The 24,730-nt window shown below is 37.1% G+C and overlaps 1 protein-coding gene across 1 annotated transcript in view; it reads left to right on the top strand.

Moving 5' to 3' along the window:
• HDAC9 (histone deacetylase 9) overlaps nt 1-24,730 on the top strand; it is a gene marked incomplete at its 3' end in the record, with an annotated part of 448,608 nt that overhangs the window by 190,372 nt on the left and 233,506 nt on the right. The window contains exon 13 of the mRNA XM_080912023.1: nt 20,930-21,110. Coding sequence (XP_080768149.1) covers nt 20,930-21,110 — 181 coding nt within the window. The remainder of the gene's footprint in view (nt 1-20,929; nt 21,111-24,730) is intronic.

The following is a 24,730-nucleotide window of genomic DNA, read 5'->3' as shown; positions in this document are numbered from 1 at the left end:
ACAGTCAGAACTTCTTCAGGATTACTGCCCACTGTAGTGAAGTGCAATGAAGATATTCTCCAATGTACTGGAAGCTGCCCTGTCCTGGGCAGAGAAGGAAGTGGGAGGTATCAGGTATGGAATTAACTTCAGGAAACATGCTGATAATTGTTTTAGGAGACAAACCCATAAGAAAGCTTGAAAGTTTAGTGAAGTATTTGAACTTTACAAATATATTGAAATATTAACTATTAAAAATATTGAAAGATAACAAGCATATATTAATGGCTAAAAAAGTTTTAGTCTCTTATTATGTGAAAAATCCATGGCACACACACTTTTGCAGTACCATACTCCATGTTTTTTGTAAAGACACAAATTAAAACACTAATACATGCACAATTGTCATCCTTATGACACTGATTTTATATATATCTGCTCTCTTTTTCTTGAAAATTAAACTCATGTTCTAAAATGAGAACACATTATCTTTTTAATAAGAAGAAATAAATTTAAGTTTGGCTGAGAAAGAACAGAGAAGATTTCACAAGAAATTGAAGTGAACACAGGAAAAGGAAAGCTGTGTGTGTGTGTGTGTGTGTGAGTCTGAGTATGTGTGTGCACATGTGTACATATGTGGATGTGTGTGTGCAAGTGTGTGAGTGTGTGCATGTGTATGTACATGTGTGTGTGCATGTGTATGAGTGTGAGTGTGTGTTTGAGTTGGAAGAAACAAGAACATTCTTGCATGTTTAGAGAGGAGCTGCTGCACCACATGAGGCTGAAGATACAGGAGCAAAAGTGATTGATGAAGCACCTCCCTTGGGAAGTGGGAGGGATGGGATCCAGATCACAGGTGGTGGGATTAGTGATGACTAAGAAGAGAGAGATCACTTCAACTGAAAAATGAGGACAGGAGGTAAGGATGGATGTAGCTGCTGATAAGAGGCTAAGGAGACGGCAGGAAGTTAGGGGAGTTGCTGTCAGTTGGCCCCTATTTCCTTTGTGAAGTAGAAGGTGAGGTCATTTGCTGAGTGGGGTTAAGGGTTTGTAGACAATGATGCAATGTGGAAAGGCTGTTAAGGAGAAAGATGGAGGAAAGGGACCAGGGACACATAGGTTGTCTAATTGCCTTTAAAGGCATGCTGAGGCTGGAGACTAAATTTTAAATGAAAGGCATACATTCTACAGACTTACAATTTTTTTTCTACCAGCATGTTTTAATGTTAGTTTAAAAATAGGCAGAGGAAATAGTGGGGGTAATCCTAAGGTTGTAGATTTTAAAGAAGCAACACCACTGGTCATGAAGGCCCTCTGCCCAAGAAACTTCAGAAATATTGTTCCCATGCCTCACAGAAGAATGTATGGGGTGTATCCTAGCAGGCTTGCTTAGGGAATGGAAGTCATGTTAGGTCTACAACCCAAGCACAGCAGACAGGAGTACAGTTGTACGACCTTGTGGTCTGCTCTGTGAAGGATGCTGGAGGTTAAGATCCTAGTGAGGGGACAGTGCAGGGTAGATTGTCAAGAGACACAGCTGGTGTCCCTCATTAGTATAGTCACCAGATAACAATAAAGCTCTGGTTGTTATTGAATTTTCAACTCATCTTATTTCTGTATCTCTTCATAGAAATACAACAATAAATATGTTCTCTGTATATATTTTCAATTTTTTATATCTTTGCATTTCTCACTAGGCAATTAAACAACTTACAGTCAAAAATATTAACAGAAATTGTGTCTATAATGAACATGAATAAACAATTTCTAAACACTATTACACAAGGAATGTGACATTATAACTCTTTCCTTATTAGATCTCGTAAGTACCATAGAAATGATTTACATATTCAGGAGAATGTGCCTAGCTTACAGTCAAATACTTTATCAGTCTATGAAAGTGGTTACTCTAGGTTGCCAGGGATACAAAGGGATGTACAGTGAGTGATTCAGGAACACTGTGGGTGTTAAGCAAACATAACTGAGGCTGGGCCTTTTTGAGGTGGTGAATTGCTCACTGTCTTGACAAGTTACTTTCACATTAGAAACTTAGTTTTCTGAGTGGTAAAATTTTTGAATAGTTTCTAGTCCACAAGCATTTTATAACCAATCTTAACATTTTCTAACATATTAAGTTGGGTTAAAGCCCAAGTGTTATCATTTCATTTGAAGACTGAGAAAATGTTGATTAAATGATACAATACATTTTTGTGTATAATGGTTATCAAACTGTGACAAACCTCTCCTTTATGGGACTAGAATCAGATGATCAAATGTACAAGAATTTAAAGTACAAGATTGTCTTAAGTGTGTGGGCAACGTTTACTATTTGGTTCCATGCCTTGCCCTCTCCAAAAACCTAAATAAATGTTCTCCCAGGACGTAACAGGAATGTAAGGATTTTGAAGATTTGAGACCAATTTGTAAATGTTTTATTTTCTATTGATTCTATGTTTGTTCAGTTGTTTAAGAATCTTCAGTGTTAATTTGTAGCCTTAATTCAGCATAACTAATGCTGATATTATGCATATAAAATACATACAAATGTGCACACAAATTTATAGAGACACGTGCATGTGTATCATATACACACTTGTAAATCATAATAGTGATTGCAGGTGTATAGTACAGGTCCTGAAAGAATATTCAAACTATTAGTTCATTAGCACCCAGCACTCTCGAGGCAGTTTTTCTGTTAAAAGTCTGTTCAACTAGCAGACAGCTGACATTCACATCTCAGAGTTCAAATTATATCAAAGGCTCACCAATTAGGCAAAGCAGAATCTCACATGCTCTGCCTCTACCCAGGAACACAGATGAATGCACATAACAAAAAGCAGAGAGAAGAAAGCAAGTGCCATGCAAAGAATGTATTTATTGCTTTACCAGTCAAACATAAAGATAACAATTGTACATATGTGCACATTTGCAAATGCAAGCAAGTGTGAATTTTAAAGTAACAACCCTAAGTTTCAGCCTGAACTTCAAAGTTTTGAGTACTAATAAGACTTCCTAAATATAATATTTTGTTTTAGCTTGAGAGGCGTAAGAATAATGTTAGTATATCTTAGTGTTTAGTATGTGCCTCACACTATGTTAAATATTTTATCTTATCTGAGTTTTGAGAGAAAAAAAAATGGTGTGCCATATGTACTGGTTTTTGGAAATCTCCAAATTCAGAAAGTGAGACACCTGCAGGTTGAGGAAGGCACATGCTTCCCAGTGGCCTAGCTCACTGCTGATGGAAACACTTCCACCCCTGCACTCTGCACCACAGGGCTGACTGGAGGGTCTCCTCACTATCTCCCCTTCTCTCTGGCTTTATTCCCAAAGCCCACAGTTTGTGATGGTTACAGTGAGTCTGTGTTAGAGCTCATTGCCCATCTTTGGTTTTCTCTATGTTCCCTTTCAGTAAGAAAGAGAACCTGAACTGCGCCCCTGGCTACCGTTGAATATTCTCTAAAGGAGGCTGATGTATGCAGAACGAATCTGTACCCACTTAGAACCACCAGCACCTGGGGCTCAATGGGCCAGAGCCATGTGGGACACCACCCAGGTTCTTAGAATGCTACTCCCCTAAGTGCCAAGTAGCCTGGGGCTCTCACTCTCACACAGATATTTTCTAACAGTAAAAATAAAAAGGATGCCCTCTTTCATGTTCTGTTCCATTTTCCCCAAAGAACAGCATATGTGCTTACACTTTTATAAAAAAATAAACATAGCACCCAAACATTTCTTCTACTTTATGTCCGAAGGCATGATGCCCTTGATGGTTCACTGGGCATTTACAGAGGACAGGTGTCTTTGTTGTTCATTCTTCATTCTCTGGGTTTTCCCATTTCTTCCCCTATTTCTCATTAGAAGTCCTCCTTTCTCCTTTAGCAATAAACCAAACACAAGCCCACTCCTACCTATCCATGTAAGTTTTCAGTGGCTGTAGTGGTCAGGTGACTGAGTAGAGAGAGCAAGGCTCCTGTCAGTCCCAGTCACTTTTAAACACAACTGGTTTTCAAATCCTAATTCTTTTTTTTAACAACTTTATTTTAAAAAAAACAAAGATGAATGTACAAATTTTAAGCATTTTTGCATAAAAGTATACGAATACATTTTTGTCAGTGCTTGGCTTTTTTTTCCCCCAAAGGTTTGATAGTGTGCATTAAGGTCTTACTAGTTACAATGAGCATAAAGTACATGTAAAACGGGATGTAACCCATAATTAGTCAAAGTTTTCTTGGTGTATAAGGATTGAGCATAATGGTTTTTTCTTTTTCTTTTACTTTTTCTTTTTTTCTTGAACTTCACACAGTCTGTGAGCTGTTTATGGGGTGTTCAGAGCTTTCTGGGGTTAGTATCTCATTATCAGTGACTGCATATTATGTCTGTTCTTTATCCTAATTCAACTAACCCGAAGGAAACCAAATCCTACAAATGTAAATGTAGCCAGGCTCTTTGGCTGTTTCTCATGCTAGTGAGTTCTCTTTCTATCAGGATGAAATTCAAAGTCCTATAAAAGGGCAAGTAAGATGGCTCAAGAGGTAAAGCACATGGAATGGAGCCTTGTGACACAAGTCCAGTCCCCAGATATAGATGCCAATTTGGCAACATTTGGCAACACCAGTCTGCAGTGCCAGCGCCATTACAACTCTTATGTAATTTGTGAAGGCAGAGGATAATGGGGAAAATAGGATATTGATAGTTATGAACAGCAAGGTGAACACTTAAGATTGATACTGCCCGTACTTGATTTAAGCTGTGCTTTAGCACAATAGTTTGGTATCACTGATACCACCAAGAATATATATTATTACTGTTATATTTATTATCCTATACAGAAACATAAAGACTCTTAGTCAAATTCAAATAACAGATACTTTTCAGATGCTTTTTGTTTGTTTGTTTTTTGCGCAAAACCGCTATTCTCTGGAGAATACCTAGCAAACAGAAATTATGACTCCTCAGTGTGGCTTACTATTCTACTAGCATCATTGGTTCAAACTGCAGATACGTTTTTGTCCACTCCGCGTAATTACTAGTCTCCAGACCCTAACACCGGGAAGCTGTTCTTTGCATTCAGCTTACGCCTATTCCACAGGAAGTGGACCATAATAAAAAGCCTTGACAGTAGGAGCCACAGGGTTGCTGGCTGACCTTAACTCATTCTGTGCCACTTAGGATGCCAAGACCCCCAGAGGCGTCATGTGTTGTCCTCTGTAGGGGCATCTTTCCTCAACTCATTGATAATCCAGATCCTCATCCTTATCTTTGGTCTCATATTTCTCCATAATATTCTTCTTCCTCGGAGCTTTTCTTGATGAATTTTAAATTATCCCAGTCTGTCTCCCCTTGCTGTACTTGCTCATTTGTTCTCATCGAACATTCATCTTCCTAACTGGACTATTAACTCCTACAAAGGAGCAATGTGTCTGCTTTGTTCACTATTGTTACTGCCTAGCTTCTAACATAGATCTGTAGTATAGAAATTGGTGCATCCAATTAATCCCACTAAAGTCAAGCAATATTGACAATTTTTTCTCAAATTACAAATTTCTTACCCCGAGGCACTTAAATTTAGGCAAATAATTAATAAAAACTTCCTTTCGAATAAAAACTTTGAGATAATTGGCTACATTCAAGTTAACTAGTGCATCTGAGTATTTTTCTTCAATATCTAAGTGTGAAAGATACTAGCAATTTTCAGATAAAAAGTGAACTGATATGTCTAAGTTACTCTTACTATCCTGTAAGCCAAACTTGGTTCTTCCTGACAAAGCTATTGATTTTATGAAGTGTGGCTTGCTTTTTGGAATATTATAGAGCACATGTAGGTCAGACAACAATCTATTTGATGTTGGTGTGAGTCTAACATTCCAGTGTGTGCTGTCTGCCAGTGTTTTATAGATCATTAACAAGAGAAATGGAATCCCTAGCCTTGAGGTATGTGGGAGAAAGTATAAATAGTAATAAGAGGCAAACATATTTTTGAGTTTCTAATGTTTGGTAACTTGCACACAAATGTATTTAGAAACCAGTGATAAAACAGAGGTGAGCCCCCAACGTGTGTTCAATCAAATACTTTATCAGACTGGAAAAATATGAGAGTATTAATTCTTCTCTTTTGACCCAACTGTTTGTCTAAATCCCCAATTCTTGCAAAAATCCAGTACAAACTACTCTCTGTCTCACAAAACTAAAAGTTGTACCTACTGGATATTTATCATAGCCACTTATTCAATTTTCCTTAGAACTTTAAGTCACGGTATTACCTTTGAAATTCATTATTTCTGTGATGAAAGTTCTGTACTCTCTACTGAACAAACTCATTGGTGCCTATAATTTCAGAAGTTTAAATTGACTAGAATTCTTACAGAAATCTTAGGCTGTGAAGATCTATTCAATATAAATCTATCCAACCCATGTGTCCCACAAAGTCATGATTTATATCCCTCGTCTTTTTGTCATTATGATTTATTTTATATCTGGCCTCCAATTATCTAAGGGAGGAATAAAGGAAGCACTTGGGAGATTCATCATCCTCAAGCCAGACTTCGCATTTCCCTTTATCTCCAGGCCATTATTTCTAGGCCAGCTCTATTGTTGAGACTTCTCCGTCCGTTGGCTACCAACCAGACAGAAGATGATCGTCTAGGCCATTGTACAATTTCATCTTCCTCTGGGGCTGTTACATGATTAAAATAACTCCAGTCTGCTTTCGTGAACATTTTTTTCCTACAGGCAAATATAAAAACATAGAACTGAAAAACAATTTAAGGGGAAAAATATAACGTGGATTTAAAAACCCTTTACTATTGTGATAGAAACTATTCATTGTGGACTACTCAATTTCAAAGTCTGACTGTGGTTTCTTTTGTGTGTGGGAGTGGTGTGAGGAGGCTTTGCTTGATTGATAGAAGTCAATGTCCAAGAGGGTTTCAAAGTGTTGACTCTCCAACATTTCTAAACCAACTACACTTACAGCGATGTAAACACATAATGAAAAACAAATTGGGTATAACCCCTGCCCCAAGAAGCTCTTTATCTAGACATATTTACTAGTGTGACGTAGCTGCTTATGAACTAGGCATGACCAGTAGTAAGTTTTACCAACACTTTTGTATGGAGGTACACTGTGGTTGGCTAGTTTTTGGCTCTCATCAGACCTATTATATTGTTAGAATGCCACTCATTACCATTCTGTGCATCCTTACAAACACTGGTGACCACTGAACCCATTTTCCATGGGAGATGCTGTAGCTGGGAACTCTGGAATGTTCTCTAGTCTGTGAACTTGCCTTGTGAGTTGTCCACTATAAAGTCTGGGTAATTTGAACTTGATGATATTAGGTACACAGAATTTCACTTCTGGGCTGTGAGTGTGTGTGTGTGTGTGTGTGTGTGTGTGCTTGTGTGTGTGTGTGTGTGTGTGTGTGTGTTTCTCCACAATTGTGTGCTCTTTGCTGTCATGGGAAACAACCTAGACAAAGACATATTTGGAACAAGCACTAAAAGAGAACATTTACTTCAATTAATTAACAAATAAGCATGCAAAGAAACTATTTCATAAACCTCAGTCTGACCTCTGCCATAAGGGCTACAACTTGGCACTTGCAGGAATGTCATGAGCAAACCCTGACTGGTGCTCACCATGTGCTGATCAGTGTCCCTTGAACTGTGTCATACATTCCTGTTGTGCTCTGCAGTACATCCCTCTCTGCCCAGGGATGCCACCTCGTTTTATGTCAACTTGACTTCAGTTAACGGATTTCAGGAAAGCTGGATGCTAGAAATGCCTTCACTAAATTGGCCCACAGGCAAGTAAGTCTAATGATTGATATGGGAGAACCCAGGTCACCAGTAAGCAGCATTCCTTCATGGCCTCTGTCTCAGTTCCTACCTCCAGGTTCCTGTCTTAAGTTCCTACCCTGACTTGCCTCCATGATGGAATATAACCTGAGAATTCTAAGATAAAATCTTTACCTCCATGAGCTACTTTTGGTTATGGTGTTTTATCACAGAAATAGAAACCATAACTCACATATTAGGGGAAGTGGTTTTGCTTCACACCAAAGGAACATTTTGTCTTTTAATTAACATGCATTTTTTAGCACAGCAAATGTTTTATAATTTTTATATGAAATTACATAATTGCATATATATTAACACAGAAATTTATGTTATTTATATATACAAAGTTTATATTATGTATATATTTATACATATAATAATTATATTAAATTTATGTTATTTTTATGCACATAGTTTATATAACAAACTATAAACATATATTACTATCTATACAAAATAGGAGTAAACCAAAATAAGATCAAAAAAAAACATTTTGAAATAAATTTTAAGTTATTAGTAAAGAAACTTTTTGTAATATAGCCAATACAAATTCACATTGTACCATTCTTGAGGTTCTATAAAGAACTGATTTATACAGTCATCATGCTATGTCATGTACAGTCAATTTATGAAAATTTTACTATGAGCAGTATTAGATCAACTCAGCACATAGCCCAAATTACCACATATCTACCTTTGTTTCCACTAAGTAATGTAGTTCACGAGAGAATAGAGACATGTGGGGTATGTGTGTGTGTGTGTGTGTGTGTGTGTGTGTGTGTGTGTGTGTGTGTGTGTGTGTGTTACATTGCATCATCTGCAATGCTCCATGTTACATTTAGAGACAGAGTCTGTCATTAAGTCCAAGCACACTGATTGGCTAGACTGGATAGTCAGCAAAGTCTGGGAACTACCTGTAAACTCTCCCACAGAACCAGAGTCCTAGATATGCCTGAGCAGGTAATGGCTGAGACATTTCCCCAGTACAATTTGTGGTCTCTGTAACTGTATTTTTGTCCTTTTACAATTTCAATAATTATTTATGCCGAATCATATGTCCATGATTCTTTTTCTCTCATGGTTGCACAGAAACATTCTGTTTCTTTAGTGGTTATTTATCAGTTTATCAATTTATCATGAATTGATAGACATCTGGGTTGTTTGAACCTTAGACTGTCATGAATTGTGCCACCGTGAACACTCAGATGTGAATTTTGTGTGAAATATGTTGTTTTAAGTTTATGCATACATTTGAAATTGCTGTACTAATAGGTATCTTTTTGTTTTAACCTCTGAGCACCTGCAAACTGTAACATGGAATCTCCACCTTCCATTCTCATTATCAACACATTCCAGTGCACATCCTACCCAGTGCTTGCTTTAATGCCTTTACAGTAAACCCTTCTAGTTCGTGTTTCCTTCAAACTTGTTGGAATTTTGCTTTAGAAACATCTGGGGCCATTAATGTTGAGCATCTTTTCCCTGTGCTCATCTGTAAAACATCATTTTGAAAGTTCCCTCATGTTTAAATAAGATTGCTTTCCAGAAACCCTGTAATGATATAAATCTATTCTACATTCAAGTTATGAATACAGTGTCATGCAATTTGCATATTGTCTCTGACATCTGGGTTATCACTTCCCTTACTTGTTAGCATATTTTGGAGCAGAAAATCTTTTAACCTTGATGTTAGCTGATGTCTGAGGTCTTCTGCCTCATTCTTTTGATTTTATAGATAAGTAGATAAGAAGAGTTACTCTTCTGTTTCTTCTGAGAACAATGTGGCTACTCCAGTTCCATCTACTGCTCAGCAAATGGCAGAATAACACTCTTGTGCATTAATACTGTTCTGTTGTACATCTTTTATGTCCATTCATCTCTTAAATGAGCACCTAGACTAATGACATAACTTAGCTCTTATGAAAATTCCTTCAGTCAGCATGGACACACAAATATCTCTTCATTTCTTTTGGGTGTCTACTCAGCAGTTAGATACCTGGATTCTATGGTAATTCCATTTTGAACTTTGTCCTTTTTAGTACATAATGACTACACTAAATACATTCTTTCTACATTGTCATAGCATTATTCTTCTCTAATACCAACCCAACTTTGGTATAGTGGTTTCTCACTGAAGTTTTTATTTCCCTTTTTAATAAGGCCAATGACAAAACAATGTTATCGGTGCTGAAGGGAAGGCAGATATCTATTGTCTGTGCTCTCACAGAAAGCCTTGTTAATGTTCACAATCTATGTTACCATCTGAAGATATGTTGATGTCTATGGTCAGCGCTATAACCAGTGGCCAGGATGGTATTCATGCTCTGTGCTCTGTATAGGGGCTCTATTGATGTTCACATTATGTAATGCCATTGGAGTTCATGCTGAGATTCATGGTCTGTGTTAGCAGCTAAGGTCATATTGATATCTATGGTCAATGTTACCAACATAGGATGTCCTTGTTCTTTCTTGCTTCCTAAAGTCATGGTGATGTCCTTGGACCATGTTGTTGCCAGAGCCCATTTGGTGTCTTGTATTTGTGTTTGTATTGCAACCAGAGGCCATGTTAATGTCCCTGGCCTGGACTGCCATGAAAGTACATGATTGTGCCCATGCTGTGGCTCAGGACCATGTTGATTTCCACAGCCTGTTCTCCCACTGGAGACCACGCTGAGGTTCATGGTACTGGCTAACACCAAAATTCATGTGGATGTCTGTGGTCCATGCTGTAACCAGAAAGCATGTGGAAGTCCATGGTCTGTGTTCCTACTGATTGTAAAGGTCAGTGAAGCAATTGTTGCCATGATATCATGACTGCAGTTGCACAGTTGAGAATGAGAGAAGTAGAAGGCTTCTGTGACAGCCTCAACCACCAGCTCCAACCCCAGGGGTCAGGGAGACAGTTGGTCTACACAGGAATCCACTGAAGAGAACTCTTAAAGATTGTGATAGGGATGCTAAAGTGTAGCTCTTTAGTGATGGCTTCTAGCAGGGGTGGGGTGGGGAAGGACTCAGTTTTCTTCAAAAGGCTGGTGACAAAGAATTTGGCCATGCTCAGTGAATATATGGGCAACTCTTAATGGGCTTTTGTTTTCTTCCTTCTTTCCTGGAAGGAGGTGACAAGGGGAAGTGGGTGGACCTGTGAAGACTGTGATGTATGTTTGCTTGGGGTGAAAATACCAAATACTCAATAAAATTACTGGTGTGTGTGTGTGTGTGTGTGTGTGTGTGTGTGTGTGTGTGTGTGTGTGTGTGTGTTTTATTGGCCATTGGCATGCCTCCTTTACAGAGACTCTATCCACACCATTTGGCCATTTTATCTACATTTTAAAATTGAATATTTTAATTGTGTACGTATAATGAATATCAACCCCACATCAGAGTTAAAGAGGGAGATATATTCTCCCTTTTATGCATTGTTCCATCATAAATTTGCCTGCTGTTCATTGCAGTGGTTTTTAAGTTTCTTTTATTTCTATTTTTGTTTCTGTTTCTTATAATTTTGCTGTCCTATTAGAAAGTCATTCTCTGTATCAATAAATGGAAGCATCTCCCCTCCACCTATCTTTTTTGCTAATGATTCACAGCTTCAGTTTTTGATGTATTGGTCCTTTTTGGGTTGATTTTTGTGCACCATGAGAAGCAAGGTTGCTTTAACTTTCTTCATATGGAAATTTGATTTTTTTCTGGATTTCTTCTTTTGTTCAATTTACCCCTGTGTCTATTCTTATATCAGCATTGTGTCATTTTGACTGTGTTATATGTTATATCTTATATGTCTTGGAATTAAATACTATGATGTTTCTAGCTTTGATGGATTTTACTTAGGATTGCATTGGCTATTCAAGGTCTTTTGCTTCCATACAGATTTTTGTATTTTTATGAATAATAATAATGTCATTAGTGCCTTGACGTAGACTACCATGCATCTGTAGGTGACTTGACGTAAACTGCCATGCATCTGTAGGTGACTTGGAATTATATGAACATTTGAACAGTGCTGATTATTACAACCTAATACGATGGAGTGTCTTTGTGCCTCTCGGGGCTGTCTTTGTCATTTGTTCCATTGCTGCTATTTGGTTGTTATTACAGAAGTCCTTCAGTTATGTTTTTTAATTCAATCCTAGTTCTGGTCCTTTACATGTGTGGCTATTATGAAGAGGATGGATTTCAATATCTCTTCCTTAAAATACTAGTGGTATATAGGAAAACTACTGGTTTTTTTGGATACTGAATGGTATCTTTCTACTTTACTGAGTTCTATAAAGCTGATTATTGATGATCCAAGTGACTCCAGTTTCTGCAGGATTGTCCCAGCCTTCCAACCATAGTCTCTTGGTTCCATTTCAATTATTTTTATATATTCAGAACTTTGTCTATCTAACCTACCTTTTCCAGTGTGTTAGTATATAGTTTTCTAAGTAATCCCAGCAATACTTAGCATATGACCAGATATTGTCAAATCTTCATTTTCACCTCTTCTTTTATTTATTTGGATTTCTCTCACTAAGGGTTTAATCAGTATTTCTTATCAAAATATAGTAATTCCTTATACTAATGACCCTTTTTATTAATTTATTTGTTTCTATTCTAATTTGCATTAGTTACTTCCCTTTACTAATTTTATGTTTGATATAACTTTCTATGTTTTTGAAGTGCATCATTATATAGTTTTTGACAATTTTTCTGTAATACATACTCATTTTTATAAACACCCTTCATAGTACTGCATTTTATATCCACACGCTTTAGTATTATTATTTTTCTCAATTCCTCTGTTTCAAAAAACGTTTTATTTTTCCTTCTGATTATCTAAGTAACCAAAAGAGTTGTTCAAAATTATGTTTTTACCTGTCTTGTAATTTCATACTTTCTATAGTGTCTCTTGTTGAATTTCAGTTTTCTTCCACTGTGATCAGAAGAGATACAAAATAAGATTTTTTACCTGTTGTTAAGACTCGTTTTGCAGCCTTGTATATGGTCTACTCAAAAGGAAGTTTTATGTGTTGATTAAAAGTATGTATTCTGCAACTGGCAGATGGGATAATCCTTAAATATTTGTTGAGTCTATGTGATCTATAGTTTGAATTAATCATGATGTCCCTTTACTGAATTTTGTCCTAGGTGTTCTGTCATAGGAAAATGTGCAGCAATGTTTGTTTTGTCAGGTGTTTCTATAGCATTCCTTGCTTGTATTAGCAATTTTTTATTTACATATGATTTCACATCCTTGCATTTTCTGTCTGCTAGTGTCATCTTTCTTGATGAGATTAATTTCTTGTAGATAACATATGTTTGGGTCATAATTTTTAATTCATGTAACAATTATCTTATTCATTTGTGGTTGTTGTTTTATTTGAGTTGTGAGGAGAGACAATAGCATTTGTTTATTTGAGACAGATTCTTATTAGATAGCACAGGCTAGCCTTGAATGCATAATCTTCCTCCTTGGTCTCTAGGTTCAGGGCATACAGACATTTATCAACACAATCAACTCAGTCTATACATATAAATTGGAGAATTAAGACCATTTTTATCAAGTGTTGTTGAAATGTTTGAGTGGAAACCTGTCATTTTATTTATTTCCTTCCAGGCATTTTTAATGTTGTTAGTTTGTATTGTTTTGTTATATTCCTCTTTGGAATTTGATAGTGTAGTGGTTTGTTTTCTTTCTATCTTTATGTAAATATAATATTTTAGTGGAATCTCTGTATTTACATTCTTTTGTAATGGCATTTACCTTTACTTTTAGATGTTAGACGTTCCTAATTATCTTTGGAAAGAATGGTCTTGTAGATTAGAGCTCTTATTAGGTTAGACTGTAACTCTGTAAGTGAAGTTTCTCACTACTATGCTGATAGAGATTTCTGGAATTTTCTTTCGCTCTAAATTCTGCAATAGAGAATCTATATTCTCTTAATCACCTACCCCTGTTCTGCTGTTGCTTGCCAGTGTTCCTCCATGATCAGTCCCCTCATTATACAGTTATCCACCCCTTGTTTTAGTTCATAGAATAGGAGTAGATGAGTGGACTTTAGCTGTCTCCTCTGAAGCACCTTTTGGAGTGGAGCTATGAGTCTGAAATTGCGAGCACTGGCTTCTCTCCAAGAGAACCTGGGATATTCCCAGCATTCAAATGGTAGTTCACAACCATCTGTAATTCTAGATCACAGAAATCCAGTACCTTGTCCTGGCCTCTTCGGGCACTGCTCACAAGTTCTGCATAGACAGACATAATGGTATCCCCTTATACAAAACACTAATAAAAATTAAAGTTTACTTATTCACAAATGGGTTATATATGTGTGTATATATATTTATAACACACATATATGCATATACATCACACAGATGTATGTCATATGCATAGATTATGCACACACACACACACAAACACACACACACATATGTATAATCCTTTCATTACTTTTCCTGTGGATTTTCTAAGCCTCTATCCTACAAACTTCTTTTTGTTTTTATTACATATTATTTATATTCCTTACAGTTATATTTATACATGCTTATGTATGCATTGACTTACATGATTTAAAGCTGAAAGGATTTGTGATACACACACACACACACACACACATACACACACAAACTTTTACTGTAGTTTACGTTCCAGCTTCACTTAGATACCTATTAGGGAATTGCTCTTAAAATATTTAAAACAATTACTCTCTCATAGATATCCATGTGTTCATCTTGATCTCTCTGTGCAGTAACAATTTATAGTATTCAGCTTCTTCATTTCTAGTCAATGTGGAGTGTAAAACTGTTTCTCAAGAAAATTTAAATTTGTGCTTTCTTGCTTAGCTGTGGGGTTATTTCTTTGTACACCTTATTGAACAACTGAACCTTTCATCCTCTAGGATTTCCTTATTATTAATATGTGTCTATTTTTTTATTTGCTTTTAGGAATTTTGTCATAGACATGGAAGGTTTTTTTTTTATATTTTGTTATGTGTGCATTTACACCTACCTCTAATTTTTGCTTTTGTAAACTCTAATAAAGAGAAGATTTGGCATTCCCTTGTTCAGAATGGTAATCTCAACATCTTTTTCTCAAACTTAAAACACTGTGCCTTTATCTTTAACCACATTTGGTTATTTTTGCATATAATGTTAAGAGAAGTCCACATTATTCTTACTCCAAGGGCTCACCAGGTTTTAACTTTACTGGCACTCCTTGCTCACCTGAAAATTTGTATGACACATCTGAGGTGTATCTGGAGTTCCTTTGTTCACATGAGTGAAGTCACACAATGCTTGGGCTTTGTGCCTTGATGTCTCCACTTATCTTCCTTTTTCTATGGTGCAGTCCTAAGGTTGTACAGAATCACCTTACTGTGTGAGGCTGAACACAATTCATTGTAGACAATAATAAGAAGTTTGTGGGTACTTTATTTTTTTAACAACTTTATTTTACAAAACAAAGATAAATGTACAGATTTTAAGCATTTTTTGCATAAAATTATACAATACATTTTTGTCAGTACTTTTTGTTCAGATTTTAAAATAATTTTTACATAAAACTGTATGAATATATTTTTAGTCAGTACTTGATTTTTTTAAAGGTTTGATAGTATGCATTGAAAACTTAATAGTTACAATGAGCATAAAGTACATGTAAAACAAAATGTAACATGTGGGTACTTTATTGTGGTGATCCCATCAATTTGGTTTTGAATCATGTGTTCTATGCTTGAAGGAATATGTTTACTGTTTGGAAAATGAAGCCACTCCAGTTTGGTGAGCTTTAGCTTTACTTTGTGATGTGTTTGCTATAAAATTTTGCATGTGGATTTTGCAGTTGATCCTGGTAGCCCTGCTGATTTATTTTATAATTTTGAGTTCATTATTAGGCTCCTCGAGTTTAGAACTTTGTTAATTAAAACATTTATACTGTTTTATAGATATCATTCTCTTGTCTCTGATATTTTGTTCTTTGTATAGAAAAAAAATGTCTCTGTAAGGATTTTGCTTCTCTTTTATATTATTATTTGCCTTCTATTTGTTTGTAGAACTTTTGCCTTTAATATGGTTCGTCAAAGCAGTTTGGCTCTCTCTGTAATTTATCTATGAATTGGGTACATTCATAATATTTATGCTTAGCAAATTTTGTATCTGTTATTTTAATGTTCTTTCTCTGTTTTCAGATTGTTTCTTCTTGTGTGTGTGTGTGTGTGTGTATGTGTGTGTGTGTGTATGTGTGTGACATGTATCTTTTTGCAGGACTGACTACTTAAATTATACTTAATACTATATTTTTTCTTACAACTTTATTTTAAAAAAGAGTGACAGATTTTTTTTAAAAAAATGGGTAAAGATTTTTAAAGCATTTTAGCATGAAACTATATTAATATATTTTTGTCAGTACTTGATTATTTTAGAGGCATGAAATTATATGGTTATATTTTTGTCAATACTTGATTCTTTTAGAGGCATGAAATTATATGAATATATTTTTGTCAGTATTTGATTCTTTTAGAGGTTTGATAGTATGCATTGAAATCTTACTAGTTACCATAAGCATAAAGTACATGTAGAACAAAATGTAACATGGAAACAGTCAGAGTTTTCTTGGTGTGTGTGTATAGATTAAACATAATGATTTTTGAAGACCAAAAACTGTCACAGGGCTGCATTCTTAGCTCTTGATTTATTAATGATTTAAGGTCCGGGTGTACACACTCTGAGAGTGTGCTATACACTTATTTTTTTTTTTCTAAGAAGGACTGAGGCTTCCACTTTTTGGCCTTTGTTTATTCCTTTGAGCTTTATATGGCCTGTGAGATTGTTTCTTCTTTTTCTCCTCTTAAATTTTGTTTCTTGTTCACCTTAAAGTTTGTATGTTGCATCTATTTATTTAACAATGACCTGCAAATTATTAACATACATGTTTAACTTTACAAAATCTAAAACTAGCCAAGATTTATTCACACATCCTGAACAATGCAAAGGCTTTAAGTATGTAAATGCACCTGACAAATTTTATGTTAACCTTAGGGATTTTTGCAATTCTAATTTGTTGTAAAAACGATATTTCAGGAAATCTAAAACACAGAGAGCCAAGAAAAGGAAATTCAGTTTACTGAAAATGGAAGGTGGTAGTCTTTTGAGAAGTGCTTTTAGAAGTAAAATTTAAAATGGAAAGTGGGAATTTTTTTCCAGTTATTATTCCCAGGATTATTTCTCTTTTTGCCACTTTTCCTTTCAAGTTTCCTTTTTTTTTGTGAAACCAATTCAAAAGACTCTGTTTCAAAGGTCAGACATTATAAGTTTTAGTATTTGTGGTAGCTAAAGCTAGAACATTAGTAATCGCCTATGGATGACCACGCGCACGACAAATAATGATGTAGCCACTGAGATGAGGGAGAAAAATCCAGGAGCATTAAACAGGTTTCAGAGGATAACAAAGAGCAAAGAAAGCAGTGCAACCCAAACAAAAGAAGCCGATCTCTAAACAAGGCGTAAAATCTCCGTGCCCTGCACATCCATTAGCACACAGAACCTGCTGGTCGGATGTGGCCACAGGCATCAGTGTGGACTAGGCACTATGGAGCCCTTTATGACCCGGATTCGTGATAACTTCCCTGAAAGTAATCCGAGAGGTTCTCTCGGTGGGAGGGGCAACTGATGCTCCTGCACACCCTATACTCTTTCGAAGCAAATTTACCTTACATGTTCAATTCAGTTGCCTGTAAAGGACAATGGACCTTGTAAAGCCTATTTATAGGTTGTTTTCTCCCCCCCACCAAAAAAAAAAATGCCTTCATGCTGGCGTGCTGCTGATGCATAAAGATTAGTGCTAATAAGTGAAATGCCAGTTTGGCTCCATGGATAGTTTATAAGGCTATAGAACCTGTGCTGTTTGGCATTTTGATATTTTTGACAATAAATGTAAGAAATGTGTTCTTTTATTCTCTGAACTGTGACATAAAATGGCAAATAAGGTTCCCTTCTATTAATTTTATTTTTTTTTTAATTTCATGAAAGATTTCAACTATCTTGAGTTGGCAGAAAAAAAATTTAGTGTGATTTCTCTACCCGCGGAAATTATCTTCTTATAAATAAATGACATGTATATCACAGTTATAAATTAGCAAACTACAAATTTTTAAAGGTTTATTTAGAGTTTATCCAACCTTTAAAGTTTTATTTACAGTTTCTCTAAAGCCCACAAAATGCACAAATGTGTAAGAAAGATTATAGGTAGTTTTATCAAAGAGTACTTACTGTAGCTCTTCCCCCATTATCTGAAATACCAATATGTTATTGAAAGGAAAAGTGTGGCCTTTGACATCAAATGTTTATTAGATTTTCTCAGTGCACAGAAATATTTCAGCATTTAGAAAACTTATGAGCAAAACTGTGGCAGAAAATACAAGTGTTGTGTTTAGTCTCCACTTTCAAAGTCTTATGGTACTATTAGAATGGCCCCCATGCACACCTAACCAAATATATGCACACACATGCACATACATGCTTTCACTATCTTTTTGAGTGTTCTTCACATATTTATCTTGAACTAAGATTTCTTAAGATGCAAGTTTCTGGAACCTTCAGTTTCAACTGCTCCATTATATTCCTAACAGTTTCAGAGCACCTTGACATTTCTTCATACAGCGCTCCTTAGATTAATAATCTAAGCTTTACACACTAGCACAGGTCCCAGCATCAATCATGAACTCAAGAAATAGTGATTATGAGCCATTAACTTGAATGTATATAATATATGTGAAATATTCAATATATAATATATGTATATATTAAAAACTGACAAAAGAGAAGACAGAAAATGCAAATGTGGCAAGACATTAGAAGAAAGAGAAATGGCATTTAACAGGATGGGGCAAAAGTGCTCTCTATAAGGATATGTTTAGGATGAGTGTGGAGTCTAGTAGTCACATATAATGACATGTTATAGGAAGGCAGAAATGGGAATCATCAGAAGCAACAAATCCATTAGAAACAATGGGCATAGTGATAGAACTTATAGAACTTTTAGGAACCCATAAGAAATCTTATGTTTTAATTTATTAATCTGAATTAAAAGGCAAATATAATCCTTATAGCATATATAAATCTGGGGCAAGTTTTAGAATCAATTTTAATAGTATTTTTTGGAAAAGATACAGATAGATGAGTAGAGATCTTAGGAAACATTCAGGTCAGGATTTAGCATTTCAGAGCCCTGCTTGAAAACCTTCAAAGTTCATATTATATCTTGGTCTCCACCAGAATGTTAAGTTTTTAGGAGAGGTAACTGTATTCACAGCTGTACCCCCAGGCCACTGAACATAGAGACATTCAACAAAACAGGAGAGTGAGACTATGGTAAAGGTATTAAAACTACTACAGTTAGAACTCTATCACCGAAGCAAGCCATCCTAGCCAAAGGCAGAATATATAACAGATGCTATTCAACTCATGGATGCATTGATTTTCCTATAGAACAAAATAGAAGTAACATTACATACATTAATTATAACCCAGTATTTTGAGGCTGGATCTCATGTTTCTTAGACTGGCCTTGACTTTGCTATATACCAAGGATGACCTTGAACCCCAGAGACTCTACTGCTTTTGGTGTCTTGGACTGGAACCACTGTATCCTATTTGTGTGATCTAGAAATTGACCCTAGAGCTTTTGGAATGGTAGACAAGCACTCTGTCAAGAGAGCTAGACCTCAGACCTAACTAGAACCCACTTAAAGTTAATTTTACATATTTAAATGTCTTAAGTTTTTCTAAATCAAGAAATCTTTACACACATTTTAAACTATAAACAGTTATAATTACTCATCACTATAACATACACACATATATATAACATGTATAACATAGTTATAAATATCATTAATTCAGATCATATACAAAGTCACAATAAGATGAGACACTGTGCACAGAACACAGCTGTTGTGACCTTTCCCGGTTTCATGGTTAAGATAAACCAAGTCTCATTCTAGAAATTCAAGAAGTGCATGGCTTACACTGTGTGCTAGGAGACACCTAGTCCAACTGGAAGGTGAAGGCCGACCTTTGCTGAGAGGAGGTGGCATTTATATCATGTCTTAAAACAAGAAATCAAAGCAGAAGAGTGTGGATATTGTCAAATTTATACAACTCAGGCTTGTGTTTTTTAAAACTTCCTTAAATTTTTGGTTGTTTTTTTAAATGTGGTGGGTGGTTGAAAGGAGGTCTATTCCACTTTAATCTGTTTATTTCTCTTTGGAAAGATGCATTTTAAAATAGCAGGAAACTTAGCAATGCCTTTCGCTGAGGAGATGATGTGGACTTTTGACAGGATCTGCCCATCTGTGTTTTGCAGATTGTCATTCTTGGACACCAAAAAATAATCTAATGAATCATCCAGAAGCATCTAAAACTTGATCTTCTGGCTGAATAACTTGATAAGTGAAGAAAGAAAAGTTATGTTAAATACAAAGGATGCAGCCAGGTGTCTGTAAATGACACTCTTGGTTTTACAGCAGTGACATTCTTCTCTTCAAACCGTGACAAACTCTATCATCCTACACCGTTATATGAAAACTGAAAGGTGTCAAAACATAGTCCGTTAACTGGCAATTTCAGAAGTGCTCATAGATTTCACACACAGTACCAGTGGTGGGGTGCAGGGCCGAGTGTTCAGAATCAAGCCTCCTAAGCAGTTTCAAAACAGCGTAATGGATAGTTCTTTTGTATAAGTTCTTTGTAGAGTTGCATTCAAAACATTAGTATTAAAGAAAGCAGCAAGTGAGCGCATTGTGTTCTTGGTGTTAAAGATCTGTTTTCCCTCAATCAGTCTGTCTGGTTGGGACCATCTCATCCTGCCTGCATGCAGTACTTCCTGGCTAGGCAGCAGGGATGGCTGTCAATTTGCACACACCTGCTGAATGCATTTATCGATGTTGACTACATCATGAACCGTCCCCCATCCCCCGCCCCTATCTTTTTTTCCGTTCCTCCCCCCCCCCCCACCCACACACACTGTTTATGTCTCTGACCTGATGAACTTAATTTGCTGATACGTTGCTCTCAGTGTATTCCTCAATGATGGGCTCACACATTTCTTTCTCTTCCGCCTTTTCTTTGGCAGACCCCCTTGCTGGAGTCCTCTCACACGCGTGCGCTCTCGGTGCACCAAGCTCGGCTGGCTGCAGTTGGCATCGATGGAGTAGGGACACATGGACTCCTCTCCAGGACCCATTCCTCTCCTGCAGCCTCCATATCTCCTCACCCTGCAGCTGACTGTCCCCGCCAGCCTGCCTCTGCCACTGGTAGGAATCCCTAAAGACCCTTTAATAGGCAGGAGAAATGTGTAGTTCTTGTAGGATTAGCCAATTTAAATGCTCTGAATAACTCCAAGAGCAGAATGCTCCATTTTAACCCGGCGCAACCCAAATTTTATGAGGTTATGTTGGCCACAAGACAAACGGCACATCTGATAAATCTTGGGCTTAGTATTAATGGCCTCATAAATTGTTATCATTCAAGGGCCTGGAAAATGCATCAACAGGTGCATGGATCCCCCTTGGAAAGAAAAATCCCGACCACATTCTTCAGCAGTGTTCTTCAGACTCTTACCATTTCTGAGCTTGGCCACAAGGAAATTTACGATGCTTGGCTTCCGCATTTGGCTCTAAAGAGTATCTTTTCCTCATTGATTCCTTGTTATTTTTCTTCAGTGTTTTCTCCTGACTTCCCACACAAATGACTCCTAGGAGTCAAGGGTACCAAGGCAAGCTTTGCTTGAAACTATGTATAATGGTTGCATGTCCATTTATTATGTACCTCTGGGTGGGCTTTCTGACCCACATCTTCTTTTACCTACAGCCTTGTTTAATAGTTAAGAACCTGGCTAGAGCAAATATAAGTATGTAATTGTAAGTCCAGAACAAGGTCGGGTCTGAAACACATGCCAAAAATGAGGTCCATGTATCATACCTTGGCTCTCACACTGTGGCTAAGCAAATGAAAGATATTAAAGCACTAAGAGAGTCAAGACATGGATATAACAAGAAAGAATTTATACATGTATTCCCCTAAAGCTCCGAGGGGGTTCTGTGATCATTTTTAAATAATTTTTCAGGATTCAGAGCATGGATTTCTGGCATCTATGACCTCATGCTCATCTCTGAGCTTGAAACTGTTAAAATGCCTTTTGTGGAAATCATGTCCTCAGGCTTTGATATCACTAATCACTTTATACTCTAAGGATCAATTCATGGATTGACAAGGTTGATTATATATAGACATCTTTCAAATGGAAACACAGGAGCTAATTTGATATCCAGCTATGCCACAAGACAGCAGTGTCTCATATTTGTTGTTACAGTTTGGGCATATTTTCTTCTTTAAGTCAACAGTTCTGACTAGATTGTTTACTTCCCGGATACTGAATACAGTGTCTGCACCTGCAGCCCAGTGTCCGTGGAAGCCTTTCGGATTGATCATGTCTGTGCTTCCCTCAGATATAGCAAATCTTTGCTTAAAACCAGGATCTCTAATATATACAGTAATATATATGTTTATTAGTTTTATGAGTATTAAATTCCCTCCCTCTCTCCCTCCCTCTCTGTGTGTGTGGGGAAGGGCTGTGTGTGGTGTGTGTAGCACATGCATGAATGGTACCTGCAGAGGCTAGAAGACGGCTTCAGAAACTGGAGTTACAAACAGTTATGAGCAACCATGTGGTTACTGAGAGCCAAACCCAGGTTCTCAGCAAGAGTAAAGGGCTCTCTTAACCACAGAGCCATCTCTCTAATACTTCCTTAACCTCAAAAAAGTAGAGGCCTTAGTAATTAGACCCTGAGTCCCTTTTTCATGAAAATGGCTTGTCCTTTATAGACTAAGTAGTGATGACTGTCCCACTGTAATTTCATTGACTGAAGCATTAATGGGAAAGAGTGCTTAAATACTCGTCTCCTTTGTGTTGGTCTGTAGACTGATGGCTCCTGTTATAACCCAAGAGCCAGCATTTCTGCCATTGATTTAGAGAAGTGGTCCTTTCCTAACTCACTAACCTTCCTCTAATTCAAATGTTTCTTCACTCACAAGGAAGCAAAACCCTTAAATCTAGAGACGTCCTATAAATTGGAGAAAACAATGTGTCCAAATGATCTGGGTGTGCAACTTCTAGAAGAGTCCAGGTGACAATGGGCTGCATCATGATGCCAGGAACATGACAGAGCTGAAAGCTGACCGTTAGAACTGAAGCCCAGACCACACCAGGCCACTGCGTTCTATTTCATTTAAGAAAACTTTATTTTCCAACTAAACACAAAAGACTTAGTATAGTCCCTTATAACACACTGATTGTTTTCTGTCAAATTTCTAAATACTGTTGGTGTGGGACCATATTCTAAGGTAGATTTTATAAGAGAAGGGGTGTTTTTCTGTTCACATTGACAACAACACTTAGGTACATGACTTGAATGCATACAGTAAACAAATGAACACCTAGAAGAGAAGAGAATACATAGATATGGGTTGTGTAAGATTGTACAGAAATAGTCATTCAGAACTGGAGAGATACTTGGGTTAAGATCACTTGTTGCTTTTCCAAAGGACCAGCCTTTGTTTTCCAGCATTCCCATGGATTTTCACTCCTGTCTGTAATTCCATTTCTAGGGATATGATGCCTTCTTCTGAAACCATACAGCCTCCAGGCAGGCATATTTGTGTACAGACATACATTTGGGTGAAACACATACAGATGTAAAATAAAAATAAATTGGTATCTTAAAACAGCATAATATTAATTGATTACATGATAATATTTAAATGTTTACAAGTTACAAACCTTGCTATATGTTCATTGAAGACAATTTGGTTATTTTAATACACTATAAAAAGAACCATTCAGGAGGAAGCAAGGGGCTGTGGAGTCGGTTGCGAGCTCAGAGAGAAATAGTGGACATCGGACGCAGAGCGGAGCCTGGCCTACCTGCCACCCAGATCGGCGGCTCATAGAGGCTGAGCAACTGGTGAGTGGGAGACCAAGACTGCAGGGGAGCAGAAAGATCTCTGCAGAGTGCACGCGGAAAGTGCACACCGTACCTTGCCTTGCCCCGCCCCGCCCGATCCAGCGATTGGGAAAAGAAAATTAGAACTTCTGATTCCACCCAGAGGTGACTTCCAGACACAGAGCGGAGCCTGGCCTACCTGCCAGGCAGAACTGCGGCTCATAGAGGCTGAGTAACTGCGATTGGGAACAGAAAATTAGAACTTCTGTTTCCACCTGGAGGCGACTTCCAGACACAGAGCGGAGCCTGGTCTACCTGCCACCCAGATCGGCGGCTCATAGAAGCTGAGCAACTGGTGGGTGGGAGACCTGGGCTGCAGGGGAGCAGAAAGATCTCTGTGGAGTACACAAGGAAAGTGCACCCCCTGCCTTGCCCTGCCCTGCCATGACTGATCCAGCAAACAGAAACAGAACGTTGGAACTTCTGCTCACACCCCACGACTCTGAGGCATAAAACAGGGCTCGACCCATCTGACACCTCAACCAGTGGAGAACCAGAGACACAGACCAGATACAAGGGAAAGGTAAGAACATATCACTGACAACAAAATGGCAAGAGGAAAGAGAAAGAGTATATCCTAAGGGAACCAAGACAATCTAGCAACACCAGAGCCCAGCTCTCCCATAACAGCAAACATCGGAACTCCAAACACTCCAGAAAAAGAAGACACAGACCTGAAATCATGCCTCAAGACGCTGATAGAGTTACTTAAACAAGAAAGGGAGAAAAAGCAAAAAGATTCAGAAGCTTTTAAAGAAGAAACAAGAAAAACACTAAAAGAACTCAAAGAACTAGAGGAAAACAGAACCAAAGAAATAAAGGAATGGAAGAGGAAAATTAAAACAGAGATTGACACAATAAAGAAAACACTA

The sequence above is a fragment of the Micromys minutus genome (assembly GCF_963924665.1).
Source record: "Micromys minutus genome assembly, chromosome: 1".
Taxonomy (NCBI): domain Eukaryota; kingdom Metazoa; phylum Chordata; class Mammalia; order Rodentia; family Muridae; genus Micromys; species Micromys minutus.
Note: the sequence above shows the minus strand (reverse complement) of the source record. Positions and strands in the feature narration are given on the sequence as shown.